The 15,170-nt window shown below is 34.0% G+C and overlaps 2 protein-coding genes across 2 annotated transcripts; both read right to left on the bottom strand.

Moving 5' to 3' along the window:
• Positions 1–9,149: 9,149 nt before the first annotated feature.
• Positions 9,150–10,039, bottom strand: Aspvir_005020 (uncharacterized protein; the record flags this gene model as incomplete). The annotated part of the gene is made up of 3 exons (XM_043268241.1): positions 9,150–9,591; positions 9,667–9,851; positions 9,914–10,039. 3 exons carry the CDS (start codon positions 10,037–10,039, stop codon positions 9,150–9,152), a joined length of 753 nt encoding a protein of 250 aa, XP_043124176.1.
• A 359-nt stretch (positions 10,040–10,398) lies between these two features.
• On the bottom strand, positions 10,399–11,110 carry Aspvir_005019 (uncharacterized protein; the record flags this gene model as incomplete). The annotated part of the gene is made up of 2 exons (XM_043268240.1): positions 10,399–10,838; positions 11,023–11,110. The coding sequence occupies 2 exons, from the start codon at positions 11,108–11,110 to the stop codon at positions 10,399–10,401; spliced, it is 528 nt and encodes a 175-aa protein (XP_043124175.1).
• Positions 11,111–15,170: the final 4,060 nt, after the last annotated feature.

The following is a 15,170-nucleotide window of genomic DNA, read 5'->3' as shown; positions in this document are numbered from 1 at the left end:
GTAGTTTAACCAACTTAAAATTAAACTAAATCTAACCATGGTTACTTAGTAGGGGCCTAGCTAGGCCTAGCTAGGCCTAGTGGTGGGTTTTTGTGGTGAAACCACCACCAACCTGGATTGGATCTGGGTTGGCTGTGGGTTCTAAAATTTGAACTTGAAATCACAGCAGTTTAGTGCTAACTGGTTTTGAACTTACCTGAACTCACACCAAATGCAACTCTAACCATTACTAGGCTATAGAGACTAGTAAGTAAAGAAATAACCTTAAATTACTATAGAAGTCGCTAGAAAGTGTCTATAATAGACTAAGGAGTAGACTGGTTAAACCCAACCCAGGAACCCAAACCCAAACCAGCCCAAACCTGGGATGGGCTGGGTCTGGGCCTGGTATTACTAACCTATAGGCTGGTTAGGTTCTAAGAATAAGAACCTATATAGGTTTTAGGTTAAAAAATAGGTTAGGTTAGGTTAGGCTAGGTTCTAATTATAGGCTCCCTAAAACCTATATTATTATAATATAGGGTTAATTATATATTATTAATAGGAAGAATTAAAAAGGTCTATAAAGATTATACTACTATAATCTAACTTAAGTTAGATTTTTATTTATAATTATATAAGTTATAATTAAATAAATTAAGAATTAAGATTATATTAATCTACTAACTAATATCTCTACCCTTATTTATAGCCTAATATTAACCTAGTTAATACTAGCATTAAGTTAGTTAGGTAGGTTAGTGCAAAACTAAGGGCTGATAGGAGGTTATTTAAAGTAATATTAGTAATAGTAGAAGATAATCTTCTTATATATTATTATTAGTAAGATCTGAAGAACCCTTCTCTATAATATTATTAATATCTTTCTTATTACTAATATAGTCTAGCCTATCTCTAAGCTTATTACTACCTTCTTCTTCTTCTTCTTAAATATCTCTATTATTATTATTAATATCATCTTAAATATATGTATATTCTTCTTAAAGTTTAAAATTTTTAGTATATATCTAGATTATAATAGCTTAGATAATATTTAGGAGAAGATGACTTTAATAGTAGTAATAGATATCTTAAGATATATTAAAGAGTTACTTAACCCTAACCCTATTAATAGGTATAGCTAGGAAGTCTTAAGCTATTAATATAAGAATAGGAAAATATCTCTTATACTATTTCTAATACTTAAGTATATTTATACTAGATAGTATAAGACCTACTATTAGTTAGTAAATCTAACTTAAGTTAGATTTATATAATATACCTTCTTATAAATAATTATTAATCTTACTTAAATTATTATTAGGCTAGGTAGGTACTTAACTTTTACCCTTATATATATTAGTAATAATTTAATTAAGTTTAGAAATACTATTTAATGTGTAATATATCTTTACTTTATTAGGAAAAACTATAGTATAATAGATATAGATATCCTCCAGGGCCTTAGTATACCTATTATACTAGTTAATATTATTATCACTCTAAGTATCTTCCTGAAAGACCTTTAGTTTAAACTAAAAGGTAAGAATAGTTATAATAGTATAGATATAACCCTATATAAAGTATATCTTACTATAATACTATTATAGCTTTAGAATAGCCTTAGATAAGGCAGCCTATAGTTCCTTCTTCTAAGTTATATACTTTAATTATAGTAGTTATTAACCATCTTCTAAATATTAAAATAAGGAGTTATAAATATCAAAGGCTTTATATACTATAGGTCTATTAAACTAGGATAAGGTAAGAGTAAAAGTAAAGAAAGGGTAAGTAAGCTAAAGTAGATATTTAATATATTATTACTTAGCTCTTAAAGGAAGAAGATTAGTAATATTATCCCTATCCTACCTCTATAAAAACTTAGTAAGAGTAGAGTAAAGCTTAATAGTATATCTTAATATAATATATATTAAGTTCTATTAAGTCTTATAATCCTGTAAAAGTATAAGTAATTTAGGATTAGAATTAAGATAGTAAAATTTTTCACACTAGGTTAGGCTAGTATTAATAAAGTAAGTAAATTTTTAAACCTAGAGATAGATACTATTAGTATAAAATCTAACTTAGGTTAGATTTATATACCTTTTCTAGTGTAGCTATAAACCTATCTAACTAAATATATTAGTTACTAGTATCCTAGACTCTTTTAATCTCATCATTAGGAGCTTTAACCTTAAGAAATATAAAAAGTTTCTTAATAGTAAGTTAAAGGACATAAGTAAGATAGGGAATATAAATTTATAAGTTAATAATTTTAGTAACTAAAGAGTCCTAGAGTACTTTTATAAGCTAAGGAGTTTAAAGATTACTCTAAAGCTTATAAGTAATAATATCTATTATTATTAAGTTATTTAAAGTATTATCTATTATAACTACTATAATCTAYTACTATAGATTAACCCTCTCTAGTATAGAGATAACTACCTATGTAAGATTATTACTTATATAATAAATATTTATTAGCTTAAACCCTAGAAGTACCTTATAATACTTCTAATTAGAGCTAAGAAAGTACCTAGTAATTATAAGAAAGGAGTTCTATACTAAGCTAGTCTAAGTATTAACTACTAGAGATATCTTAGACTAGTAAGGGATTAGGGAAAGGATCTTAGCTTAAATCTTATCTAACTACTTTATTAACTAGTCCCTAATTTTATATTAATTTAGTAGATTAAGGGTACATGCACTAGCTGCTATTATAAGTAGTCTCTAAAATTAAGTATATTTAATAGTTTGAAATAGAAGCTATCCTATAAGAATAAATTAAAGGATTTAATCCTTAAAGCCTTCTTCTATATAAATAATTAAAGGCTAGAGAGTTAGTATTAATCTAACTTAAGTTAGATTTAGTATATACCTAGTTAGTAAGGAGACTGCCTAGTTTTAGTTATAAAGAAGGTAATTTCCTAAATACTATATAGAATTTTTAGATATATTAACTTATAGTTAAATTACTATTACCTTAAGCAGGGTAGAGAAGAAGATAAGTATAATATTTATATTAGATCTTTAGCTTCCTATCAGGATAGGAAGCACCTTTATTAAAATCTATTTATATAGAAAATACTTAAGATTTCCCCTAGCTAATCTTTTACTTCTAAGAATGCATAGCCTTAGCCCCTTTTATTTCCTACTATTATAATTAGAATATAGGTTTATACTCCTTACTAAATAATATAAATCTCTCCTTTTCTTTTTTACTAAGTATTTTAAGGCTAGGGGGGAGAACTAGCTAGATAATACTTACTTATAGAGTATTATCTAACTATAATAAAGAAAAGGCTAATATAGATAGACTAGGAGTATATTAAGGGGTAGAATAACTAGAGGTAGATAAGGGCCTTATAGTAGATGATAGAGAATTAATTATTATTATACTTAAAGTATAATCAGAAGAGAATAAAGATTAAGATATATTATTAAATAGATTAAGATAGCTCTACTCTCTACTCTAAAGTTTAATATTTACTATACTTAAATAATTTTTTTTACTATATAAAAGTAAATATAAGGCACYAGAGTTCTGCTTAATTACTATAGAAATAAGATACCTAAATTACTATAGTAATTATAATCTAACTTAAGTTAGATTAGGTATATTCTAAATTCTAAGCCTCTATGATTATATCTATTAGTAAATATTCTAAATTCTAAGCCTCTATAGTTATATCTATTAGTAATAGAATATTATATTACTTATACTTTAATCTCTTATATACCTAACTATTATCATCCTTTCTTCCTCTCTTTTATCTAGTATTATTATTACTATAATCTAACTATTATTTATTATTATTTTTAACCTCTTCTAACTCCTCTTTATTATTAGGCTCTTCTAACTCTTCTTTATTATTAGGCTCTTCTAACTTATGCCTATCCTATAATTTATTTTATAAAGGGGTAGTAAGTCCTAGAGAGTTCTTTTATATATATATAAGAAGCTTCTAGCTACCCTTAGTTATCTTTATAGAAGCTACACTCTTAGGTATTACTTTAGTAAATCTAGGATAGTTATTAATAATCCTTTAAGCATGATTATTAAGATTTAAGTTATAGTTTAAAAGATCTTTATTATAATTATCTAAATTAGGACTCTACCTATTACTATAGAGAATTAGAGTATACTAATATAGTTATATTATTATAGATTTCTACTTAGTCTAGATATAGTTAGAATATAATCTAACTTAAGTTAGATTTATATAATATACCTTATTATAGAGTAACTAGCCTTTTACCTAAGTAATCTTACTTAGGAAGCCTTGCTTAAGAGTATCTAGTATAATCTTTTTTAGATTATAGTATCCCTAAATAGTCCTAAGAATATTAGCTTCTTCTATAAATAACTTCTTTATAGTATTAGTCTTAAGTATATATATATTAGTGATTATTAGATTTTACTACTAATTAATATTTACTAATAAATATCCCTAGGCTATCTAATTCACCAGGTTCTCCTACTAATAAATAGTTAGTAGTATAATAAATCTAACCTAAGTTAGATTATATATTAGTTTAGTAAGATTATTAAAGTAAGCTATCTTCCCTGCTAAGGCTAGACCTATATAATAAATAGTAATTTTAACTATCTTTATCTAATACTTTAGCTTAAAGTAGGCTAAATAGCTAATCTAGTTAGGGGAAGCCTTAGTATTTAGTTTCTAACTAGGAAGGATATTAAGCTAAGAATAAATTAGTTTAAATCTAACTTAAGTTTAATTTAGTACTTACTTATTTAGCTAGCTCTACATCCCTCTATAAAGGTTTAGCCCAGACTTCTTCCTAAATATCTTTAATTAGGGAATTTATAATATTAGTAGTATTATTATTAGGGGCATAGCCCTATATACTATCTATAGTAAGGGGTAACTTCTTAAGAATAACTAACTTAACTTTACTAGTCTAAGTAAATATCTATAAGGTCTTCTAAGTAGTCTTAGGGTACCTCTATTCTAGATTAAACTAGAATATTATATACTTTAATACTTTAGTAGTTAGTTCCCTAAGCTCCTTATTTATAATAGTCTAGGACTGCTATAATAGGTATTTCAGATCTAGATTATTCTAGAGGTTTATAAAAAGTTAATAATACTTAATATTAGATAGGACTGAAAAAAAGTTAGGGTATTAGTAGTAGTATATAACTAAATTAACCCTAAATAGTACTATTTTAGGTAGGGTAAGAGTGCTATTAGTATATACTATTAATAATTAGAGAAGACTATAATTCAGTATGCTATTAATAAAGTTATTATTAATTAGAAAGAAAAGTAGGTAAAGAATACTATACTTTTAAGGGATAGGAAGTATTATTAGATAGCCCTAGTCTATATCTAATACTTTAGCTAAGAGTTTACTAAAGATAACCTTCTTAAATTTAAAAAACTCTTTAAAGTACTTAAGCTAAATCTAACTTAAGTTAGATTTCTAAATTATATATATATTAGAATACCTACCTAGTTAAGCTTGCTAGAGATAATCTTATTAATAGTAGTAAAGTTAAAGTATAATATCCTATATAGGGTTATATAATAGTCCTTAAATAATCTCTTAAACTTAGAATATTTAAGTATAGGGAGAATATACCTAACCTAATTAAGCTTAATACTAAGTATTTATATAAGCTACTATTTTAGTTTACTAGATAAGAGGAGTTACTTCTTCTCTTATAAACTCTTAGTCTTAAATACCTTAAGTATATAAGTTAGAAAGATACTATTAAAATCTAGATTATTTATCTTCTAATAGTTTAAGCATAGTGCTATCCACATCTCTATAGTAAATATATTATTATAATATATATCTATAGCTTAGATGTAATTCTATATATAGGTTAGTAGATATAAATCTAATTTAGATTAGATTTTACTTACCTTATCTATTAGTATTTTAATAGTAGGAGGTAGGGAGCTATTATTATTAGTAGTAGGTAGAGGAGGCCTAGCTACTACTACTTATTAATCTAAAAGTAGTAATTTAAGAGTAGTCTTTTAATACTAATCTATATTAAGGGTTATTAGTGGTAGCCCCTATAGCTAATTATAGATTATAATATCCTTACTTAGAGAAGGATTAGCTATAGAGTTCTATATAATCTTCTATAAGATCTAGGTACTTTACTTCTTAACTATCTTACCTTTATTTTTTAGTATAGGTGTGATATTTATTGCTATATATTTAGTAACTAGATGGTTTAGTAGTTAGTTCTAATTAATCTAAGTTATATTAATCTTTATCCTAGTATCTATATTAAAGCACTAAACTCCAGATCTTATACTTTTATAGAGATTTTCTATATAGCTAGTATTAAGCTTCTAGTTCCTACTATTTAGCTACTTAGTATTTAAATAATAAATATTAATAATTATAGTGCCTAGTAATATATCTTTAATTTTATTAGATAGTTTATTATTTATTACTAATATTACTTTACTAAGACTCTTCTTCTTTCCCTTAGCACTCATTGTGAAATCTAACTTAAGTTAGATTAATATAAATAGGTTGAGACTCTAGAGATTAATTATAATTTATTCTATATAAAAAAAAAGAATATAGGGGGGCTCTATATATAAGTAAGGGCTCTATATATAGAGGGGGGTGTTTATATATAAATAAAAATAAATAAGAAGGAGAGTTTAATTTAAGTATAAAGAATTAGAAGTTATTATTATATATATATACTTATCTATTATTTAATAACTACTGCCTATTCATGACTCAAAGTGAATAGAACTAAATAGGTTATAGATTATAGTATATTCTTTATTTAATACTTTAACTTTAAGTCTTTAAGAAATATATATTTAATAATTAATATTTACTACTGAACATGCACCCCCTAATAAAATTATTATAAACTTAAAATTATATGTAGAAATCTAACCTAAGTTAGATTTTAATATATTATATATATTATATTAACTACTAGATGCTTAATACTTAATATTTTACTTAATATTATAGTAAAATTAGTGATTCTACTATTATATATTTATTATCTTTATAGAATATTAGTATGGTTTTACCTATTTAAAATTGCTTAGTAGGTTCATGGGCTGGACCTAGCCTATACTAACTAGATTAAGTAGGTGGAGAATACCCCCCCTGGCAGAACTAAACCCAGTAGGTTAAGCCACCTAGAACCCATGGGTCTATGGGTTGGTTTAGGCCTTAGGTTTCTAAGGCCCAAACCCAGTGGGTTAGGTTAGCTGAATAGGAGAACCCAGCCCAACCTGTGAAAATAACAACACTACTAAGGAGTAGGAGAGTTAGGGTGTAGATAAGTTTTATAGAATTATCTAGAGTAATAAATATTTTATTAAATTAGGCTATAGAAAGTATTAATAATAAGTCTAGTAGTTAGATTAGCTTAGGGATAAATAGAAAAAGAAGTATATTATTATATATAGTAAATCTAAAGATATCTCTATTATAATTTAGGTAGTGATTTAGGCTGGTAGTTATTTAGATATTAATTAAATAACTAAAGATAGGAATTCTTATTAAAATAGCTACCCTATAGCTTTCTATCTTAAGATCTTTAAGGAGAATATCTTTACTATCTATTCTCTAGAGCTAACTTTTATATAAGATAATACCCTAATCTATATAGCTTAGATAGTTAAGAAATAGTTAGAAGATTATAATATCTTAACTATTAAATAGCTACTATATTTACCTAATCTTAATCTAATTAAGTATGCCTAGTCTATGCTTAAAGAGATGATCTACTAACTAGATCTAAATATTAAAAACTATTAATAATCTATTAAAGAGATAAAAGATTACTTTAGTAATCTTATTAAGTATATATAGGATGTATTAGATTAGGAGTACTTTAATAGAAGGCTAAGAGATGGTATACTAAATATTAGGTTAGAAATCTATATTTTTTAAAATCTATAATTATTTTTCTACAGAATTATCTTTTTATATATAATTTTATGAGTGGTTAGATGCTAAGGTAGAAGAATTAATTCTTTTAAGAGAAATATATATATTTAATTTTAGTAGGGGGGTGGAAACTTTTTAATATAGAACTATAAATTACTTTATTAGTTAATTACTTTATCTATTTAGTGTAGTTACTATAGTATTATTAGAAATTTAAAATTATCTATTATAATTCTCCTGCCCTAATACTATCTATATATATATAATATAGCTATTAGAGTAATCTCTTACCTCTCTAGATAGTCCTTAATATTTCTATATATCTAGGTCTAGCTAATTAGCTATCTTCTTAAGCTTATTCTAGTTATATTTACTTAGATTAAGATTAGGTAAGCTATAAGTATAATAGCTAATTAATAGTTTACTATTAATTTTTAAGCTATTTCTTAATAATAACTATCTAATATAGATTACTCTACTACTAGTTATTAAATCCTTATGAAATATATACCATTCTTATTAGCTAATTATTCTCTATTTTTTAATATATTTATTATCTTTATATCTTTATTCTATAACTCTTAACTAGAAATATAATAGAAATTTAAAAGTAGTTAGTATACTTTAGAAGACTAACTACTTTTAAATTTCTATTATATTTCTTTTACTCTAAATAACTCTACTAAACCTTAATAATTTTTAGTAATAGGACTATTATTAGATTACACTCTTTAAGCTCTATTAAATAGTGTAGGTTTTATTAAGATTAGCTATGGTTATGGTGGGGACCCAAACCCATGACTCCCTATATAGACAGTGGTCTATGATAAACTTTAAAAGAATGCTAGAATATTTAGCTAGGTATTCAAGTAATGGATCTATAGATATTATTTATATCTAATCTCCCAACCCCAGCGGGCACTATCTATCTGGACTACTATGAATACATCCTCCCACTTTCACCCATCATCCAGAAGGACCTCATCCTCTTTATCCACCCAAACCCTAATTTACTAGAGATATAATTATACCTCTTGCAGGATCTCCTAAGTATTTTTATATTCCCCCTTCCAGGCCTTAACCAGCATCAGACCTAATCATTCCTCTTCTATAAGCTGTAGCTTGCCCTCCTTCAGCCATTACTTATAGTACTCCTATGCATTCACCTCCCCGGGCATCTCCATCAGATCCAATGGATCAGTAGGTATTACCCACCTCTTCACTCCATAACTAGATGCATCCTTTCACATCAATTACTAGACAAAGGTCGCCCAATCCGAGAGATCGATCTTCGGACTGAGCTCTGGGTGCCCACTGTCAGGACTGGTTAGGTAGTAGATCTCTGTTTCGTATCTCGTCCCGTCGGGAGAGTAGGGCCATTCATCTATCGGGATGGTTGCGTTTACAAATCCTGATAGTGCAATCGAGAGATCATCGCGTATCCATATCGTGCTCGAGCTGAAATCCATTAGGTAGACCCCATGTTCATGCAGGAAGGCTAGCATGGCGACCGATTGCAGTGCCCAGCGATAGTACAGCAGGAGGAGGGGCTCTCTATCTCCATTATCAGGGAAGTCCTTGTCATCGGAAGACGTGCGCGACGCAGGAAAGGTGGTCAGAAGCGGCAGAGTCGTAGCGCCGAGTGGGCCAGTGTCCAGCTTCTCCAGCAGATATCCCACAGGGAGACGGCCAAGATATCTACTCCCACCACGCAGAATTGCGGTGTTCTAGCGGCGATTGCAAGAGACAAGCAGGCAGGGAGGGTTTACTCACTTGACGATGTGGGGGTGAAGATCAATCGGTTGGTCTACATCCACATTCGGTGTATTGGTGCTATGTGCCAGATATTCATATACCCGGGGGATTCGCTCAGCAATGATAAACCACTCCTCGGGCTCGACACGGGGATTTTCTTTCTCGCATCGTTGAAAGGCCACGATGCAGTCTTGGTTGGCATGCTGCACAAAGTACATTTGTTCATACAGCTCGTCGTAAAAGTCCTCTGGGCGGTCGTACAGACCAAAGGGACCACATCCCCGTAACAGCGAGGGTATTTGGACTGGCTGGGTGGATCGGGGGGCTGTTCTAGATCAGCAGCTGAGGATGAGGGCTCCTCAGGGCGGTCTGATGACCAGCTGGCGCCCATGACGGCGACTTGAATCTATAATAAAAAGAAACATAAAAAAAGAGAGAGAGAGAGAGAGAGAAAGAGAGGCAGTGGGTGGACTGCGCCTTTATATATGTTGAGCGGCAATGACGTTATTAGCGACCCCACCAACTGGTAACTTTTCCCCAATCCTCCTCCTTGTCCTTTACGAATTCAACCCCCCGATGAGGTTTCAACAGTGAGAATTAGGCGGTCCTCGGATAATTACACTTTGTACAGTTTCTCCCCATGCTGTGAATGTATAAGCTATGTACAGTGGGGAGACAACCAGGATGTATATGTCTCTCTGCTAGATCTAGATGAGCTGACTTAATGACCCTTCCAGGACTCGTCACTGGCTACTGGAGATTCACGCAGGTCTGATCCAGCTTGATTATGCCAAACTGATACAGGAGGTTCCCCAGGAAATAGGTGAACAGTCCCTGCCATTTGAGCGTCCACCCCCACCCCCAGAAGCCCGCCACCGGCTTACAACTCTCCTTGAGATATTGCGCCGATGCCTTCCCTTTCTCGACAATCCACTTCAGTTCGAGCTGGTTGAACTTCTTCCACTCCCCAACTAGATCGCTCGGCCCCCAGTTGGCAGTGTACCAGTTGTCAAACTGAAGCAGCACGTCGCGCATCCCATTGTAGCTGTCACAGAACGACTGCCACACCTTGGGATGGTTCCAATAGCTGAAGAGCATTCCCAGCTCTTTCAGATACGCCAGCCGCTCGTCGCCAGGGTCCAGATTATCCCACCGAGAGGTCTGAATTGGGGAAGAGCCCTTACCTGCTACTGCACTCTCGGTCACAGCTTGTTGCTTTTGATTTGTTGATTTCCCCAGCCAGTGAAAAAAAGAATAAGAACAATTAGAAGTCTGGAGTTCTCAAGAAGTTGGGCCAAGCAGAACTGTATTTTCCTCTAGATCACACTACGCTCTGCCCTACTGTAATGTCAAGTCTGTATATCACAAACATACTTCCGGTCGTTTGTTGTGATTTTCCTTGACTTAAAAGGTAGGCGAAGAACAATTTCCCAGTCGCAATTAAGATTACGGCATACTCCATGATAACACAGTAAAATAAACTTCTCTGGTTATGGATATGCCAACCCGTGGCGGTAATAACCCTTATATTCCCATGCAATATAGTATCACCTCTGACCGATTTAGTTACTGAAAACGGCCATAGCACGCCACACTTCCAACATATGCTTGCGCTCCAGAACCATAGTCCTCATAAGGATCCAAATCTTCAAGAAGCTAGAAGAACTCTACACTTACTGACCCAGTTAGATGTCTGGGCGGAGGAGGGGCTGGTGTAGTGGCCAGAACAGGGGGGCAGCGCCCATATTCCAGACACTGACCAGTTCCAGAAGAGCCATCTAGTAGGCCTTCAGCTTGCTTCCCAGATATCAATCACCTAGCTTGCCCCAATCACTTGCTGATAGTAGACCATCTTTGGAATCTCCATACTTGGCCTTTTCCCTCGCATATCACAATCTGACTCACGGCTCAATTCAGCCGAGTCTAAATCAAAGGTGAAAGGTGAGTGAGCACAGTCAGCACTCAACACTGCATATTCCTTCCTAACATCCGCTCAGGGATTTCATCAAATTACTTCAGTATACTTGGTATTGATGAAATTCTGCAGAACCTAAGCTGTGAGGGGTTTACCTTGGTCATATTTGACACATGCATGTCTAAATTTTTCTGTGTATCAAAAGCAGCTGCTTATTAGCTGAATACTCTAGCTTAGCTGCTACTATTTGGATGGGAACCAAATTTGCGCTATCTGCGTAATCAACTGCCAAGGACCTTAATACCTAACTTCCGCTTGTCCTTAAAAGCCAAGGTCAAAGCTTTCTGAACCTGCGACCATTGAATGCTTTAATTAAGGGAGGATGAATGGGAAAAAGGGAAAATGAAAAGTTAAGTTTGGAAAAATAGAGAAAAATAACGAGCTCATGTTGTACACATTACCTCATGAGTTAAAGCTTAAATCAAACTATTTCTCCTGTTAGCCGCAAACGGGGGAAGTGCGGTTCTAGACTTGAACCAGATCTACATGATCATACCAGAAAAAAAGGGATGATAAGAGCGCCACAGAAAGCAACTGTACCATTCCACAGCAAATTGGAGATTCAGTTTATAATGGGTCGGCCATTTAGAGTGCGTTGGCATTTAAAATGATGGTGAACTTGACTGGATGGTTGAGACTTCCATGAGATATCCGGATGTTGTATGATTCAAGGTGACCCTGTGAAGTTAAATGAAGAAACTTGCATGATGTCGCCCGTCTTAGTGTAACTCCCATGTAAGGTTGATTAGCATTATTAGGTATGCTCATTTATCTTTATAATGTTCCCTTATTCCTATGGAGACCACACAGGCCAGAACCCTTTAAAGAAATACCATTTCACAATTATCTCTTGATCTTTGTCCTGACATATAGGATAGGGTTTTCTGTTCACAGTATCAAAATGCACTCTTTGCTTCTGATCACTTTGCTCTTTTCTATGTCTCAACTAGTTATTAGCTGGGGAGATGTTGGACACCGTGCGGTTGCCTATCTAACAGAGAAGTATCTTACTAACCAAGGTTCCGATCTTGTCACTAAGCTCCTTGCCAATGACAAGGGGTATGATATTTCTGATGCTGCAACCTTTGCAGATGTTATCAAGCGGGAACGTCCATTTACAAGGCCTTGGCACTATATTGGTGAGTTTTCATTTAGAAATTGTACTAGCCATAGATTTTGACTGCATTTTAGACGCAAACGATGAACCTCCAAACTCATGTTTGGTCACTTATGAAAGGGATTGCAGCAAACATGGATGCATAGTTTCGGCCATGAAAAATATGGTAAGGCTCTCTGATCTTCACCGTTATGCATTAGGGGATTTTTCTCTGAAACTAACACAGTAGCCGAGCATAGACACATCGAGTTAATGACCCAACTATGGATGAAACTGAGCAGAAGGAGGCCCTGATGTTTCTAATTCACTTCTTTGGTGATATACATCAGCCATTACATGTGGAAGCTAAAGAAAAAGGTGGGAATAATATATTAGTCTGCTTCGACCATCGCTGCAGCAGACAAAATCTACACGCAGTTTGGGATACCGCCATCCCGCACAAGATAAACGGCATAAAGCATAACCTAAAGCATAATGATGAGAGGGAAGCATCGGCTCATTGGGCAGACCGACTCTACGAAAGAAACAGACTTCGGCCGATGGCCAATGAGTGTTCCAATATCCAGAATCCTCTGGAATGCGTTGTTCCATGGGCAGCAGAGACAAACCGGCTAGTCTGTGATTTTGTGCTTAAAAAAGGTATTCCATGGCTAGAGGACCACGACCTTGGAGACCAATATTATGAGAAGGCCGCGCCAATTGTTGAAGAACAAATTTTGAAGGCCGCCCTGCGCCTGGCCGTTTGGATCAATACGCTGGCCGTTGACCGAGCCTCATCGACTGAACGTCTGCTCATCCAAAATGAACTTTGATGGCAGTATTTGAATCAGCTTAATTTTGAGTTGACATGGGAAAAGATGACTATATCATAAAAGCTATCCTTCTTTTGTCCTTCATTTGCAGCCTGACTCTCAATGGAACTCTCAAAAGATATTAGTGACTTAAGCTCAAGGAGCAACTGTTAATGAAACTGATTGACTTGATAATCATCAAAGCTATACTGGAGGGTCAGAACAGTAGTTGGGGTCCAAAAGTGGGTTGGCGTAAAATCGGGGAAAAAAGAAAATAAAGTCGAGCCCGGCGGGGTTTATTCTTATATTTTAATAAACCCTACCCTGATGAAGGGGCTTGAATGAGACTGTCTATGTGACCTAAGAGGACGGATGCGTGTGTTGTCAGTGTGCAAAGAAACAGAATCAGCTACCCCACTCACAGTGAGGACCTGAAGTTGAACAGTCAAAGTGGTGTCATCCTAGTAGAGCTTCCCTCTGGTGGTCTTCACAATCTCACTCGCACTGAGGACCTGCGGCTGGGCGACAGATATGATGTCGATCTAGCTGAGATGCCGATGATGCATGGTTAAGGAGCAAACCTGGAGACACCTGGAGTGAGAGGTTTTTGCCAGAGCCTCAATGTCCAGAGGCCATTCACTGAGAGGTGAGCAAGCTAAAAACCAGGGCACTGGCCTGAACAGGCAGGCCTGGTGAAGCTTGCTTACATCAGTTACAAGAACTCATTAAGGCTTAGCCCTGGGCAGACTTGGCTGTGCAGTTGTGTCTTGGACCACTGCCCCCGGAGATGACGGGATCCCAACCTTAGTCTGGAAGTATCTATGGACACACCTTCGGACAGTGGTCACTTAAATATTTAGGAAGTCAGTAGAACTAGGCTACCATCCAGACCGGTGGAAGCGGGCATGGATTGTGGTGCTGCGGAAGCTGGGCAAGCCAGATTACACAGTACGCGGGCGTACCGGCCCATCTCGCTGCTGAACACCTAGGGAAAATACTAGTGGCCTTCATGACCCAGAGGTTGTCATTCTGGGCTAAGAATAACTGGCTCCTCTCAGTCGCATAATCTGGGGGGAGACTGGGTCGCAACATAGAGCAAGCACTATTGGTGCTATCAAACACAATCGACTGAGCATGGCTGCGATCCAAAGTTATCATGCTCATCACGTTTGACCTTAAAAGGAGCTTTTAACGGCGTTAATAAGACAAGCCTCAATTCCCGGCTGGGAAAAAAAGCCATCCCCATGAAAGCAAGGCGGTGGATCTCGTATGGAGAATCCCATACGCCAATGCAAGTCAGGAAAGACACGACAGACTAAAAAGAGTCATAGGCTGAGTTGCTGAATTAATGCTTGCTAAGGCGAAAGATAAAGATGTTCTCCACTGATACTTTGGCTTGAGTAAGCTATGCTTGGAACGATTGAAGACAATACAGACTGTCAAGTATTCCTCTGTGATGTGGTTCTTGTGTCGCCAGCGCACCAAACATAGGAGGGAATCGACGCACGCCCTTTGGGAAACGCAAAGATGAGTCAAAGATTATACAATGGAAAGAATCAGCGCTGCCACAAGTGCGAAGACCTCAGCACCATCTATCTAGACGAGACTGCATATGTCGAACGTGTCGCGTACTTGCTTA

This window comes from Aspergillus viridinutans, assembly GCF_018404265.1.
Source record: "Aspergillus viridinutans IFM 47045 DNA, scaffold_2, whole genome shotgun sequence".
Lineage (NCBI taxonomy): Eukaryota > Fungi > Ascomycota > Eurotiomycetes > Eurotiales > Aspergillaceae > Aspergillus > Aspergillus viridinutans.
This window is presented reverse-complemented; position numbering and strand designations above follow the sequence as displayed.